Source organism: Neodiprion fabricii, chromosome 2 (genome assembly GCF_021155785.1).
Source record: "Neodiprion fabricii isolate iyNeoFabr1 chromosome 2, iyNeoFabr1.1, whole genome shotgun sequence".
Lineage (NCBI taxonomy): Eukaryota > Metazoa > Arthropoda > Insecta > Hymenoptera > Diprionidae > Neodiprion > Neodiprion fabricii.
The window spans coordinates 766,758-781,066 of record NC_060240.1 but is presented as its reverse complement, the minus strand read 5'-3'; the positions used below and the strand labels follow the sequence as shown (position 1 = coordinate 781,066).

Below are 14,309 nucleotides of genomic sequence, written 5' to 3'. Positions count from 1 at the left end.
GAAGGGCTGTGGCTGAGAGAGTTTGGCTTCGAGGCGTATCGAAGTGGTCGAAAGTGCGATGCTGTATCCTTGGCTCGTGATAAGTAATAGTCGCACGTCAGCGGTCAGCCGGAATAGCGCTACGCTGAGTTTAATATGCTAAGCCGGGTGTCAGGATTGACGAGGCCTTGCTCCGGGCGCCTTTCCTCCACGGCGCCAACCACGAATCGACCCAAATTGCTGCTACAGGCTCGAGATCGCGTCCAAGAGTCCGAGGGTGAAGGGCACCCCTATGCAATTTTGGTCTAAACCTGATTTCAAGATTTCAAAGGTTCCACAACATAATGACTTCAAGGGATTTCAAAAGGTTTTAAAAGATTTCACAAGGTTTCGATCGATTTCATGGGATTTTGAAGATTTCCAAAGATTTACGGAGGAATGGGTGTAAACCAGATTTTACAAGTGATTAACCGCTCGGGGGTTGAACTAAGGGAACGATCATAAACCACGTGGTTCATTTAAGAGGGAAGTGTGTGTGTGTGTGTGTGTGTGGGGGGGGGGGGGGGGGGGAAGAAGCTACTTGGGGACCACATGAGGGGGAGGGGTAGCTTTTATATTCCTTCAGGCCCTTGAAAATAAAGCAATATAATTAGTCATACTTGATTTGAGCGATTTCTTTTCCTTTTTGAAACTCAATAAGACGTGTAATATACCTGATTATGTTTATACCTATGCATAATAGTAGAATCAAATAAAATGTACAAAATATTTATTAATATAATAAATTTAATATTACTCAAAAGCCGCATGCAATTGGGGGGTTTAAAATGTAGTAAAAATAGAACCACGTGGTTTATGAACGTTCTCTAAACTGAGTCGCGCTGTTCATCTGTTGGTTGAAACGGTTGTTGAAGAGGAATCGGCTTGGGATTCAGTCGAATCAAGTGGCATTGAGAAAACCACTTTCATCTAATCAGTTCACATTCATTGTATAATTGTAATGAAAGCGTTATGTTACGAATTCGCGTTATGCCGACCGCAGGATCCTCAATTGCAACAGAGAAATGACGCGTATTCCCTTTCTACGCTTTGCCTCGACTAGCCGAGTAGTTTCAGCAAAGGAAAGAAAAGGTTCTCGGGTTCCTTCAGGCTTCGCGATGTGCAATCGACAAAGAGCATAAAAGAGCAGAATTTAATTAAAATTGTGGGAACAGCGGGACACATCAGGTTTTTTCGTGAAATATTACTCTAAATTTACTCTAGAAACAGTGAAAACTACTGTGTGCAGAGTAAACTTTGCTACATTAATAGGAAAAGGTATAATTAACATGGGTATTTTGTTTTTAACGAAAACCTTGATGTGTAACCCACTTTTCCTGTAGTTTTTAGTATAATTTTCTCTTTTTCTTCTATCTGTGTCATTGTTAATCTGGCGATTTTGTCGCTGTGTGGGAGTGACGGGTGTGGTTCTACACCTCCGACACTGCGGGTGGTTAACGACTACGGGCATTTTGTGTTTCTGATATGCTATCGAGCATGCTGTTGCAGCGATCCAGATGTACTTGTCAGATCGTTGAGGGATCCTGATGCTGTATAAATTAACCGACAGTTATTGAATTAATACTTAAGCGTGGTTTAAGGGGGAATTTAAAGCCAAAAAATCGATTTTCGGTTTTTTGCATTTTTCTGTACTTTCATCCCTCCTACGAATGGGCCTGTATTGATTTTAGCCCTAACAAATTTTTGGGGGTTGAAAATGTTTAATTTACTCTATGACTAATGACTCTACTTGAATTAGCCGTACCCTAAATCTTACGTTGAAAATCAGTTAATTTTTTGTCACGATTCTAAAAAATAATCTATTCTCTTTCAAAATAAAGTTTGTGAGCATTTGCAAGCATATTATGCCATAAAAATCCGTCCGCTATGCTACAAATATTAAGTGAGAAACCTTGCGCGCAATGAATTTTCACCTCTTTATACTCTATTAAAATTTCACTCTGTGCATCGATACCTGAAACCTGTAAAATTTAAACTTTTCCTGGATGAAAAAAAAATTACCTGAAACACCCAGGAATTTTCTGAAATTCTTGTAAATGACTTCTTAATTAAGATCGAATACCCGTCTGGAAAGAAATCTTGACAAATGGAGTTTAATGTAGATTAACGATCGTGAGCAGTCTTTAAACGAGAATGTGCCTACAAGGTATATGTATACATAAACAGCGGTTGAAATTGGCTCTCGGTCTTTACTTTTTCGCACTAATTGTAGATCGATTTCGCGGTTGTTCGGGTAATTAGGGACTTGGAGACCGGTAAGCTCGAATTATTGAATGCATAATCACACGTTATGCGAAAAAATGGAGGGTTATATTTATCGGTATGATTTGTTGATGAGGTTAAAACAGAAAGGCAAGCCGCGCAGCAGCCGCAGCAGTTGCTTAGTTGGCTATCGATGAATTTATTACTCAATACGTCGATGGCGAAGAATAAACCTTCCATGTATGGAAACCTCGGCTCCAGACCGACGACGACTAAGCCGCGTTGTTGGGCTTAATGGTACGGAGGCGCATGACCGCAAGCCATTCCTATTTATACACTTACAGATGCGTTTTAGATAAGAACGACCGATGCGTTAATTCCGTCATACATTTTTTATTTCCTCAAACTCGTCGAACTCTGGAGAATTAGAAAGAAGCCGGAAGTGACGCAGTTTCGATACTTTTTGCCTCTTTTCACTTTTCTGCTACTCAAATCGTGACGAGAGAAACGTACTTATTTTACAATTAGGTATCAACTGAATTAAAACCGTTCGTGTTTTTTAGGCGTAAGACGGTGCTCGTCGTCTATAAATCTTTAATTAAGCAAGTATAATTCATTTTTTTCGAGGTCTTGAGCGATAATTTAACGCTACGTTTAGTCTCTTAATATCGCGTAAGCACGCGATGCTGGCAAAAAAATTGAACAACTTCCAATTTCTCAATCTCACCTCCATACTCGTGATTATTGTACAATATTTGTATGACATACATATTATCATAAAATTTCTGCAGGCAAAAAGCCTGAATTAATCGGGAACAAGTTTTATTATATGTAATATGAAATTGTAATTTCGATCGATCCAGAACTGCACAACAATTTTTTTTTCTTTTCCCAGCATCAACTCCGGTAGATCATAGAATTTCTCGTTGATCAACTCCGTACAAGTATGTATAAAAATTATCATTAATTCAGTTGCGCAAGAATTAATTACACTGGTTTCGAAACAAGAAAAAAAAAGGAAAGACAGAGAGAGGGAGAGAGAGAGAAAATAATAATTGTAAAAGGACAAAAAAAAAAATAAACAGGAACTGAGATTAAAAATTTAGTAAGATATTTTTTAATCGAATCATCGTAGTTTCCATAAAATTAAAAATTTTAGGTCTAAAACGAGGATAGAATATATTGTGCGAATTGAGTATTTTCAGATTGTTAAATAAATGGTTACCGCGATTAATTACTGGGGACAAAATGAATCCTGACAAAATATAATCGTAAAAATTACACGTTTAATCGTCGATTTCGTACAATTTGCTTCAACTGAATTTAGTTTTATAAAAATTAATTTTTCAAATCCGTGAGTTTTTATTATTGGCATATGTCCAGTGATTCTTTCCGGAATAATTAAGTGCGGCCACTAAATAAATTGATAAAAAGACAGTTGCGTTTCCCCCAAGCCTGCTTTTCATTTCTGGCGTTACAGGGACGTGAGATACACGCGTGTGCTGGTTTATTATGCAGGTATAATGAATTGCATTCATGCGTCGGAGTATAAAACGCAAGTTGACAACTCGACTGATCTGCGAAGTGAAGGCGGCGCGCAGCTGTCGGCTTTTCAGGCGGGTGTATGACTGACTTACGGTACATATAAACGAAATATTGCATCGAGTCATTTCTTTGTCGTGCATTACAAAGCCTCTTTTCCTTATAAGTTATTCCCGGCACCGGTGCCGTTTCAATTCCCGTCTCAGTTTGAGTGCGTACTCAGGCAGTATGACAAATTGGATTTTCGCGGCTGACTGACTCGTCATACAGCTCACGCATAATCCTGCATTATGCCCGAAAATAAGGTGAAACGTGAAATTAAAAATGGCGTGAAAGATTTTTTTTTTCTTTTTTTGCATGTTTTTCGGCGTTCTATCCTCGCTCTTTATTCTACCCCCCCGGTTGTTCTAACTTTCTCTTTCGAAGGCGAGAAACGCGAATTAACCACACGCCACTTTCGGCACCTCTATCCTTAAATGACCGAGGCGTTATGGATAGGTTTAGGGCGGGTGTAAATAGCGAGACCAGATATGGGAGGCGATAACCGCGTTTCAAGTGCCTTTTTAGCTGTTAATGGCTCGCCGGGTTGATACGACGCTTATATGGGCAAATAAGTATTTTCTCTGCCACTGGTGCCGATACCCGCTGCGGTTTGATCGATCGAACGTTTTACCATTGATTACAAAAAAAAAAAAACAACGCATTTTACCCCATCCCAGTTATTACGAAATTAATTCAACGGCTATATTCTTGCTCAAAATGCCTACATAAATATTTTCAAAAATTGGTAACGAAATTCAAAAGTATTTTGGTTCTCAAGACAGGGAAAAAATTTGATTCGGGTTAGTTGTTATAAAAATATATTATCGGGTCTTACTTGCGTTCGGAAGTCGTAGAAGACGAAGACGGTCGTTGGATTATAACACAAACTTGAATATTATAATCCGTTTCGAAAAAATTTCTTCTTTATATTCCTCGTTTTTAAATTTACTATTTTCGTTGACTCGTTGCACTGTATCGTTCGGTTGAACAAATAAAATTCGACAAAAGAATTTCGAAATATATGTAATACGCTGTTTATAAATTACATCTGCGACTGCGAATCATTCGAGAAATTTCATCTCGACTTTGAAAGTCGAAGACACTTTGTACAGAGGTTAAAAAAACATTAACGAACGTTTTACCGACTCGTCGTCATTCCCGCGAGCGAAAAATACCGAAGTGGAGTTACTTCTCGGGGCGATCGCAGTTCAGCCGCGTTTTTCGACTCGAGCATCGCGCGCGAAGCGAGTTCGCTCATAACGCAGCGATAAGTCGGACTGCTTAGTCGAGGAGTCTTAAGCCGACCCTCGGCGAGTCGCACGGGTGGGAGGGTCATCCGATTCGTCGGTACGAGCCTCGTTTGATCGGTCGAGTCTCCGGCATCGGGCGCCGCGACGCGTACTGACCTAGTGCAGGCGTCGTTACGCCGACCTCGAGTTAAAATCCACCCCGCCAAAGATGTGATTCACATTCGGAAGTTCGGATTTGGGCATGATTGACGTCAGCGCCGATCGGCACACCCTAATTGCGGCGTAATTCGATAATCGCGATACATCGTCCTCGTCACAACTCTGCAGAGACAAAGTATATCCCCGTCGTTGTCAATTTTTGCAAATTCTTATTCGCATGGCAAACTCTTTCACGATACAAAAGTTACGATCACACTGGTCTCCAAAGAAAAGGGAATAACTTTTTTTTTCTCTTATACTTTTCATGCAATGTTGTTTTTTTTTTATTGAAACCCTATTCTTCTTTGCAAATTGTAATGAAACACTAAAGATAGTAGCGATATTATAAAAAAAAAAAAAAAAAAAATCGGTCATAAAGTTATAAGGTTTGAACATTAAACTCGTCAGTAAATCTATCTACTAGTGTAATTCTAGCTACTTTGTAGTTTTTCTTTCTATTCATATCATCGATTGGAGTTTCATGACGAGTCTCTTTTTTTCTAATTTCTCCTTTATAATTTCTTCTTCATATTCTCTTTCTATTAGTTCGAACTGACTTCGGACGTACAGCTGCTATTCAAATAGATTAAAGTATAGTGTAAATGAAAAAATAAATCACAGCAAATTGTAAATTGTGAACAATAAAAAATAAATAAATAAATCATATCATGTAATGTATACATGACAGCAAAAAATGGAACACAGATACAGATTCGGCACATTAAAATCTTTGCATCTGTAATTTTTTTTTTTTTTTTTGAAGGATCATTTCGTGGCAGACTTGTGTCACTTGACGCGTTCGGAATAACGATGGGTATACGGTTCCAGATTCTATAACACGTATCAGTGTTTAGTTGACATTCGAAAAATTGGTCCTCGTCGATTCAAAATCTAGTGATTCGGCTCCTTTTAGAGGCAGGACTAAAAAACTTTCGCAAATGTGCACTAGGTTTTATATAATACATTCACGAAACGATACGAATGTACACATTATAATAACACAAAAGATAAAATCGTTTGAAATATGATGACACGATAACACGACGTGTAGTCTATTCTGGGTTTAATAATAAAATCCTTACGCAAGTTTGAACTTTCATCATATATCCATTTGTACACACACACACACACACACACGCAAATATGTCTGTATACTGAATATATGCATGTACAGATGTATTACACAGGCCCGACAAAATTGACACACTTTTGTTTAGCAGTTTCGTGCCACGCTGTCAGTTTGCATGTTAGCAATCGGGTTTATCTCTCCTAAAATTGCATGTCGCTACGTACGTACGATGCAAATGTCTGGTTTGTATGCTTTGAAACATACAGCGAAATAAAATAGTCCGTGAGATATTAAATGAAGCTTCGTGTTCGTCGGTGGGCTTAATCAGCAGATGAAAATACGCGGTTCTTTTGTACACACACACACACACACACACATACATGCATAAGACCGCCGTATCATTTCTCCCACGTGATGTATGCACGTATACGTATATCTACCGGGACTTTACCGCATATGGGCAAAATGTATGGCATTTCTTTCGCGGCACCCTGACCCACATATGTTGGTGTAACCGCGGACACGTCATTTCGCAAGATTACATAATTTAGCTATAACAACGTGATATGGACATTGCGAGTATGCCGTACGCCGGCGAAACTCAGTCATCAATCTCACCACCGCCCTTGAATATCTGCGATTCTATTCTTCTCGATTTTCACCATCGAAGAGATCGTCTGTCGCGATGGAAATTGAATTTTTTTTTATGACGAAAATAAATTACAGATACCTACTTCAGTTCCACCTGACTCAATGTCAAAGTGTCAAAACGGCTTGCAAAACGTCCTACAGAGTTACGAAAGCTGAAATTTTTTTCTCTCCGAGTTTTTCGGTACTCAGAGTTAATGTCCGAATTAGCATATTTTTTCCGCCAGTCATCAGGTCTGATATAGATTCTCGATGTTTAACTACTTACACTTGAGTTACTCGCGATCCATCGTGATCCGATGAGACGGGAACCTTTGAATCCGATCAAACAGAATCAGGATTTACAATCTGAGATCGTTACTGCTCGATAGGAGCTAAGCGATCGAATCGTCAAGCCACAGGTATCAGCTTCTGTACGCAACGCGCCGCGTGCGGCAGCAGACGCAGTCTGATTACAGGGAAAGCTCCCACCCTGACATTCGGAAAGACAGATAGACAGGCGTCACTGTTGAGTCATTCTTGAGACAAATCTTGATCGAGTTACGATCAGTCTCACGGGTTGATCTGCCTGTATATAGGTATACCATTTACCCACACATGCATATTTATGTACCTAACAACCGTCGCCGCGTCACTGTTGGTACCGGTGGATACCAATTACAGGATAGAAAAATGATTACAAATTGTGATACCGATTAATGCGACACACGTGAGATTTTTCTACCGTAGGAATTGTCAGGTACTGTTGGTTAAAACGTTCAACGAAACGATGATCAGCTCGAGAAAATCACGGTGAGTTCATTTTTTGGAATCTGACGCATTTTTTAAGACTGGTAAATTAAACGCCTGCAATAACTTACCCTGAGGAAGTCTCTAAGCCACATTACATCCGGTTTAGGATCGCCGACGACTTCGCAAAGTATTATAACCGTGTCTCCTTCAACAGCTTCAGTCGACAAAGGCTTCGTAACGAAAAGCGGCTCCTTTGAATACCTGAAAGGATTTGGACTGGCCGATTAATTGGCGTAAGAAATAATTTGATTCATATCTCTGATCGAACGATCGATCGATCGATCGATCTCTTTTACGTCGAACTCATGCTACATAGGCTGTGAAACAGTACGACTATTCCTCTGATTTCAAGCTCGTGTTACTCTCAATGAAATAAGTATTACGAAAAGGGTCATCAGTCGATCGTTTATAAACTAATCTACTTGACTATTAGCAATAAAAAATGAAGCCAAAAACGATCGGTGAAAAGATGTGTTTGACTATATACTCACGGAATATCGGGGGCAACAACGACCGGTAAATTTTCGAGGGGTTTCGCTTCTTCGAAGTTTCCAATGACGATGACTTTCGCCGAGGTCTCGGTTCTTCCGACTTCGTTGGTCGCAGTGCAGCTGTAGACCCCGGCGTCTCTGGGAGTGGCGTTTGCCAGGGACAATTCGACGGTGCCATCGTGGTTCAGGGTCATGACGGCCCTGCGGCTTGGTCGTAACCGGATTCCATCTCTGTGCCTACGTTTAGGGTAATAACGGAAGTGCGAACGTGAGATGAGAGGCAATCAATTCAATACGACGTCAATTCAACACCTTGGCGGTTCAGGCAGGTCAGACACGTACTGAGAATGACGCGCGTCAGCAGGGAATTACACACATGGGAACCGATTCGGAAACGATCAATGGCGTGATGCCTCAAAACCATGAATTGACCAAACTCGATCGCGATACTCACCAATTGCGTGCTATTGACGACGACCTAGGCTTACACAAAGGATATCACGTGCATAATTGATGGTGGAGTTGCTTACATCATTTTTAAGACACAAATAGGTTCAACAATTGACCTCAAGTGGTCTTTTTTAGGTAAAATTATTCCGAGGAGGGCCCCCACCAAAGGGCTGAAACGTCAACATCCATGGATGTTGTTTATTCACTGCCCTTGGAAAGCAAGAAAATATCTCTGATACTCACCAAACTACGCCAACCGATGGATAGGCTTCGACCTGGGCCGACATCCTCAGCTCACCTCCAACTTGGGTCGTGTAGGTCGCATCCAGTCCGTACAAAAACTCCGGCGCCACGTAGGCGCGGATGCCCTTGTCAACGACCAGGATACAGCGGCAGGACACCGATCCTGTCGAGTTTCTCGCCGTTGCCATGTAGCAGCCCGAGTCCTCCAGCGTCGAGTGAGTTATCTCAAGTGTGTGGAAGTGGGACTCGTCGTTCCAGAGTATGTGCGAAGCTAATGCGATCGGAAGAAATTGAGGCGTGTAACTTCGACAAAAGAAGACGGACTCAGCTCACCTCTACCGACTTACCATCCTGACGAATTTCTCGCCCGTTTTTGTACCACACAACCTCCGGTGTCTGGTGACCAATCACCTGACAGGTCAGCCGGACTGGGTAAGTCATTTGCACCCGTCTATCCCTCAGTCTCATGGTGAACTGGGGTGGTCTTTCGTCCGGAGAACCGTCAAGGAGGCTGGAAAGAAGTCGAAGATATTAGTTTTCGGAAAGGAACGGAGTATGAAGAACGAACTGCGCTCACTTCTTTAGCTTTGCGTCAGCCTCCAAGATCTTGGGATCAGCAACGACGAGGACCCTGGCGAAGGTTGAGACCCTGCCGACCTTGTTGGTGGCCTCACAAACGTATCGGCCCGAATCTGCGGCCGTGATGTTGGCGATATTGAGGCAGCACTTTGTGCCGTTGTAGTATATCTTGTACCTCGGCTCTTCGCTGGAGTCGATCTCAGTCGAGTCCCGATACCAGCGCACCTGGACCCTCGAGTCAGCCCGGACCTGAAGGTAATTGCAGTGTGCGAAATATGTTCTGCGTATCGTGTTCAGGGAAGAGAAAATGAGCCTACCTCGCATTCTAGCGACACCGTTGAATCTTCCAAGGCTTTAAGCTGTCCCGGTAGTATGCTGGTGAACTCTGGAAGCTCGAGGACTTCCCCGACTACGCACGATGTCGAAGTTATCACCGACTCACCCCATCCGTAACGATTTCGAGGTGTTACGCGAAACTTGTACTCGCTACCAGGGCGTAGGTTGAATGCGTCAAATGTGTTGATTGGAGTGACGCCAAGCTTTACGTAGAAAAAGAGAAAAAGACAAAAGAGAGGAAGTATGAAAAACACTGGAAGGAAAATTGCGTCGACACAAGGCGAAGATCAAGATAAAGAGAACGATCTGTCAAAGCAAAAATTTCGCGGGTTGAGGCCTACCTCCGCCCATCGAGCACCCCCATCACCCCCCAAGAGCCAGGCATCGACCCGGTAGGCTATCACAGGGGCTGGTCCCCGCTGCTCCGCCTTTCCCCAGCTTAAAGCCAACCAGTTCCTTCCACTGTCGACTACAATTGGCTCGCTGCTGATTGGACCAGGAACATCTGCACACGGTTATTGGATCAGTAATCGAAAGTGGGAAAGAAATGGGGTGAATTTATTTGTTATGTTAACGGTGATCATCTGTGTCTGGATATTTTCGCATGAATAAAACCATAGGGAAGTTGCGTGATTCTTCAAATGAAAAACAAATACATCGATGGAATTTGCGTTTTGTATGTTTAGAATTTAGCGGGAGAGCAGGACCGGGTTTCTTTAACTCTCAGAAATACGTTTCTATGTGAATCACTCTCCACTCCCACGCGTCAATTTTCACGAGGTGAATATCGTTACGCTACGATTTCCAAAAATATAACTAAAAACCGCGACGGATGTGTCGCCAAAATTTTCAACTGGCGACGATTTTCAATCGATTGTGGATGTCGGGGAGAAAATTTGTATTTCTTATCTATAGCTACCTTGGTAGCCGGTTAAGTATTCCAAAAATTCGAAAATCAGCCAGTGTCTGTTTGCCCAATTATTACGAAGCTTTTGAATCGTTGTAAGCTCCACTTCGTTGTGTGTACTGTTTTTCTCGGTCGGCTCACCGTTCACTAATGCAACTTTCATTTTTTATCGGCCAACTAATTGAAGAATATTATTTTTCAAAACGAGGCACTGCAACGTGTTTTTCCGAACATTTTCATGCGCCTGAATTTATGATTATTCTATGTGAAAGAACTTTATCGCTAATTGCAGGATTAAGTGATGACACGCCGTCTTCTCACGCTCTTTCAAATACTCCGCGTATGCTTATATTTTTTCTTCTCGCGTTAATTTCTATTCTCTAACACTTTTGGGAGACTTCGGAAAATTTCTGGGACACGGAGCACTCTGACTGGCGGACTGAGTTTCAGTTTTTCGTTGACTCTCTACAAAAATAGCATCGTTGCCTCGAGATTCCTCTGGCTGCGCAAGTTGCCGATATTCTACACACTCTACTTAACCCAAGCCCCTCAAAACACAAACACCTGATTCTAGGTAGAGTTTGTTTTTTTTAGCCCTTTTGGAATTACTCAATACCTCAAGCTGGTTGTTTATCTACCAAAATGATTCTCGTTGCATCCTTATTAATAAGAATAGGGATCAACTTGCCTGGTCTCTGAACTTATTTATTTTCACACATAGACTTGGCGGTGATGCGCATTACAATAACAAAGTGAAAAGTAGCAGTAAGCGTTGGTGATCGTAAGAACCCTCAAGTCGTAACAAAGTTTTCGGATTTTTCTGGTGAAAAACTGCGAATACTCAGCCCTATCGAGTTGCCGGTAATATATTACAATTAACAGCGTGTAAGCTTAGACAGGTGTATCATTATTTGCTAGCGCGTGGCTTTATAATTAAAATGTGGGCTGGCTTGGTCAAGGAACTGTCACGTTTGGCAGCCTGCCAGGAATCGGCCAACTAGCACAGAGTTTCCGACGCACGTCAAGTAAACGAGTAAATATACTTGGTTGGAAAACGGACAAGGATGCTAGCCAATTTTCCGATTTCGTAATAGTCAGATAACAATTTTTTAACGAGCCTTGCGTTGAGTTTATTTCTTTGCTAAGCTTAGTCTCCCCATGGAAAACGGAGCTTGGTTTATTCTTAAGTTATTCGTGATTTGTGCCCCGTGCATTTTATTTTTCTACATCGTTATCCATACCTGGTTCCTTAGCTTTGTTAGCCTTGTATTCATGTGGAATAACCGATGATCTACGAATCGTCAACATCCCACTGGATATTTAAATGAGAACTTTACTCGAGCAAGTGATTTTTTCTGACACCGTTGGTCCGAAGAGAAACTGACTGTTATGATCACATGTATCTGGTACTTTGTTCTATTAATCATTCGTCAACAAGAATCCCAGGCTGTATAATTGATTACTGATCGCGTTTTCAGCACCGCAGATCACTCGATCCTCTAGCAACGATCAATACAGACAATGCACTGGTCAATAGCCAATTGTTTTTTAAACATGTGATGCACTAAGTTTGGACCACAGAGTTCCTTGTCCGACGTCGCTATTCGGTACAATCATTTCGGAATTTGGTCTCTTACAATTAGCGGAGTGTTAAATGTTTTACGACTGGAGCTTAAGGACCACAAATCCGTGGCAGCGCCTGAATGTGACCGGAATTGAAGATTAAATGAAAATACGACTCACGTTTGACGTAGGTCCGCTGCCCGTCGTGAATGTCAGCAAGCAAATTGCTGGTATCGACGTTTCCCCATTCCGGAGACGGCGTTAGCGATCTGGCCCTCTGCTTGACCTGTTCCGCGAGAAAAAAAATACAGACATGTCGTGAATTTGTATCAGATTTTTATTCCTGAAAAGGAAGTCGCTCCACTTACTCTGACAGTAACGAATGTCCGATCGCAACCGTAGCAGTTTTTCGCCAAAACGCAGTAGGTCCCTTCGTCCGAGGCGAGGGTTCTCTTCTGGGTTAGTCTGACGTAATCGTCGATGGACTCCTTGTGTGAGCGAGGACTGTTGGTGATATCTCGAATCCCCTTCATCCAGGTAACTAAGTTCAGAGAATAAGAGGTGATTGTGGTCAAGGACGACAACACGAGATAATCAATTAAGGCCAGGGTGCGCAACCTTTTGGTTTCGGTGTTCCGGTTACTCTGAAAGAAATGCTGACGTCCTCGCCAATCGCAACTGTCATCAGGTTGTCCGGTCGGGAGACAAACATGGCAGGTTTTCCACCCTTTATCGAGCTGGGTGCGACGACTTGCACGCTGGCGCTGGTATCCACGTAGCCGTAAGCATTGCTTGCCCTGCAAATGTAGGTACCGGTCTCAGAGTCCGTCGCTTCTGGAACCATCAGGGTGTACACTCCAGATTCTGCGAAGGTACGAGCTTTCGGGTGCTGAACCGGCCTCTTTGTGTCACCGTGGAGCCAGGTCACTTCCGGAGCTGGCATGCCTGCAATCGTGGAATTAAATTTTAATTCCACGTCATGTTTGGTTGGAAGGCTAAAAAGTGGTTTGCATGGCACCTTTGACTTCAACTTGAAGAGCTATCGTCCCTCCAGCAGGAACGCTGTGGTCGGTAAGAATGTTCGCGAAATGAGGCCTCCTTACATCTCTACTGATCTTTCTTTGAGATACCCGGTCTCGTTTGCTTGCTGCGTACGTCTCACGACCTGATTTAACGGATAGTTAGGTGTGAGTTGGTTGTATTTGTTGACACGCTCTGGGTTTCGCTTGTTTAATTTCTCACCTTCGAAGTGGACCATGTGGGATATCTGGTCGCACCAGACTTGGTTTTCGGCTTTACACGTGTACTGACCGCTGTCCAGAGAGTCTGGATTCGATATTTGCAAGCGACACACGCCGTCGCTGAGATCACTCTGCTGATACCGGCCGCCACAAAGTGGTTTCCCATCCTTCATCCAGGAGATAACAGGCGCCGGTTGTCCTCTAACTCGGCACTCGAGGACCAGCTCGTTGTCAGTGAATCGGTAGGTGTCTAAGCAGAAAGCATCGGCACATGAGCATGAATTCCATGTTGGAGTATCGTATTCACCTTTCATGGACCTCGTGAAGGTCGGCGGCAGCGGACTGGGCTCGAAACCAGCGTAGACCTTGAGCCTGGCCTCGGTGGTTGACTGTCCATGCGTATTTCTGGCTGTGCAAGAATATTCCCCGGAATCCTCTGGCAGAGCTGCATAGAATTCAAGAGAAGCCATCCCGTTCTCGAAGCTCGTTCTGTACCGGTTACTCGGACCTAATTTCTGATCGTCCTTTGACCACCATATCTGCGGTTCCGGTGAACCAAGGACAGTACAGGTCAGCTTTATTCGAGAACCCTCTGCTGCAGTGCGATCGGTCAGTTTCGTGCAGAACATTGGTTTATTTCTCAGGTCTCGTGGTCCACACTGGAAGTTTTAATCAGGGTTCAAATTCATGGTACGACTTCTATATTCTATGATAACT

The 14,309-nt window shown here is 42.7% G+C and overlaps 1 protein-coding gene across 3 annotated transcripts in view; it reads right to left on the bottom strand.

Annotated features, from left to right (window-relative positions):
- LOC124176334 (titin homolog) overlaps nt 1–14,309 on the bottom strand; it is a 65,828-nt gene that overhangs the window by 22,539 nt on the left and 28,980 nt on the right. For all 3 annotated transcript variants that reach the window (XM_046557494.1, XM_046557492.1, XM_046557493.1), the window contains 13 exons: nt 13,900–14,251; nt 13,594–13,842; nt 13,370–13,516; nt 12,970–13,296; nt 12,720–12,892; nt 12,532–12,637; nt 10,223–10,386; nt 9,863–10,084; nt 9,544–9,794; nt 9,314–9,477; nt 8,967–9,237; nt 8,274–8,510; nt 7,851–7,983 (listed from right to left, as the gene is read on the bottom strand). In XM_046557494.1, coding sequence (XP_046413450.1) covers nt 7,851–7,983; nt 8,274–8,510; nt 8,967–9,237; nt 9,314–9,477; nt 9,544–9,794; nt 9,863–10,084; nt 10,223–10,386; nt 12,532–12,637; nt 12,720–12,892; nt 12,970–13,296; nt 13,370–13,516; nt 13,594–13,842; nt 13,900–14,251 — 2,796 coding nt within the window. The remainder of the gene's footprint in view (nt 1–7,850; nt 7,984–8,273; nt 8,511–8,966; nt 9,238–9,313; nt 9,478–9,543; nt 9,795–9,862; nt 10,085–10,222; nt 10,387–12,531; nt 12,638–12,719; nt 12,893–12,969; nt 13,297–13,369; nt 13,517–13,593; nt 13,843–13,899; nt 14,252–14,309) is intronic.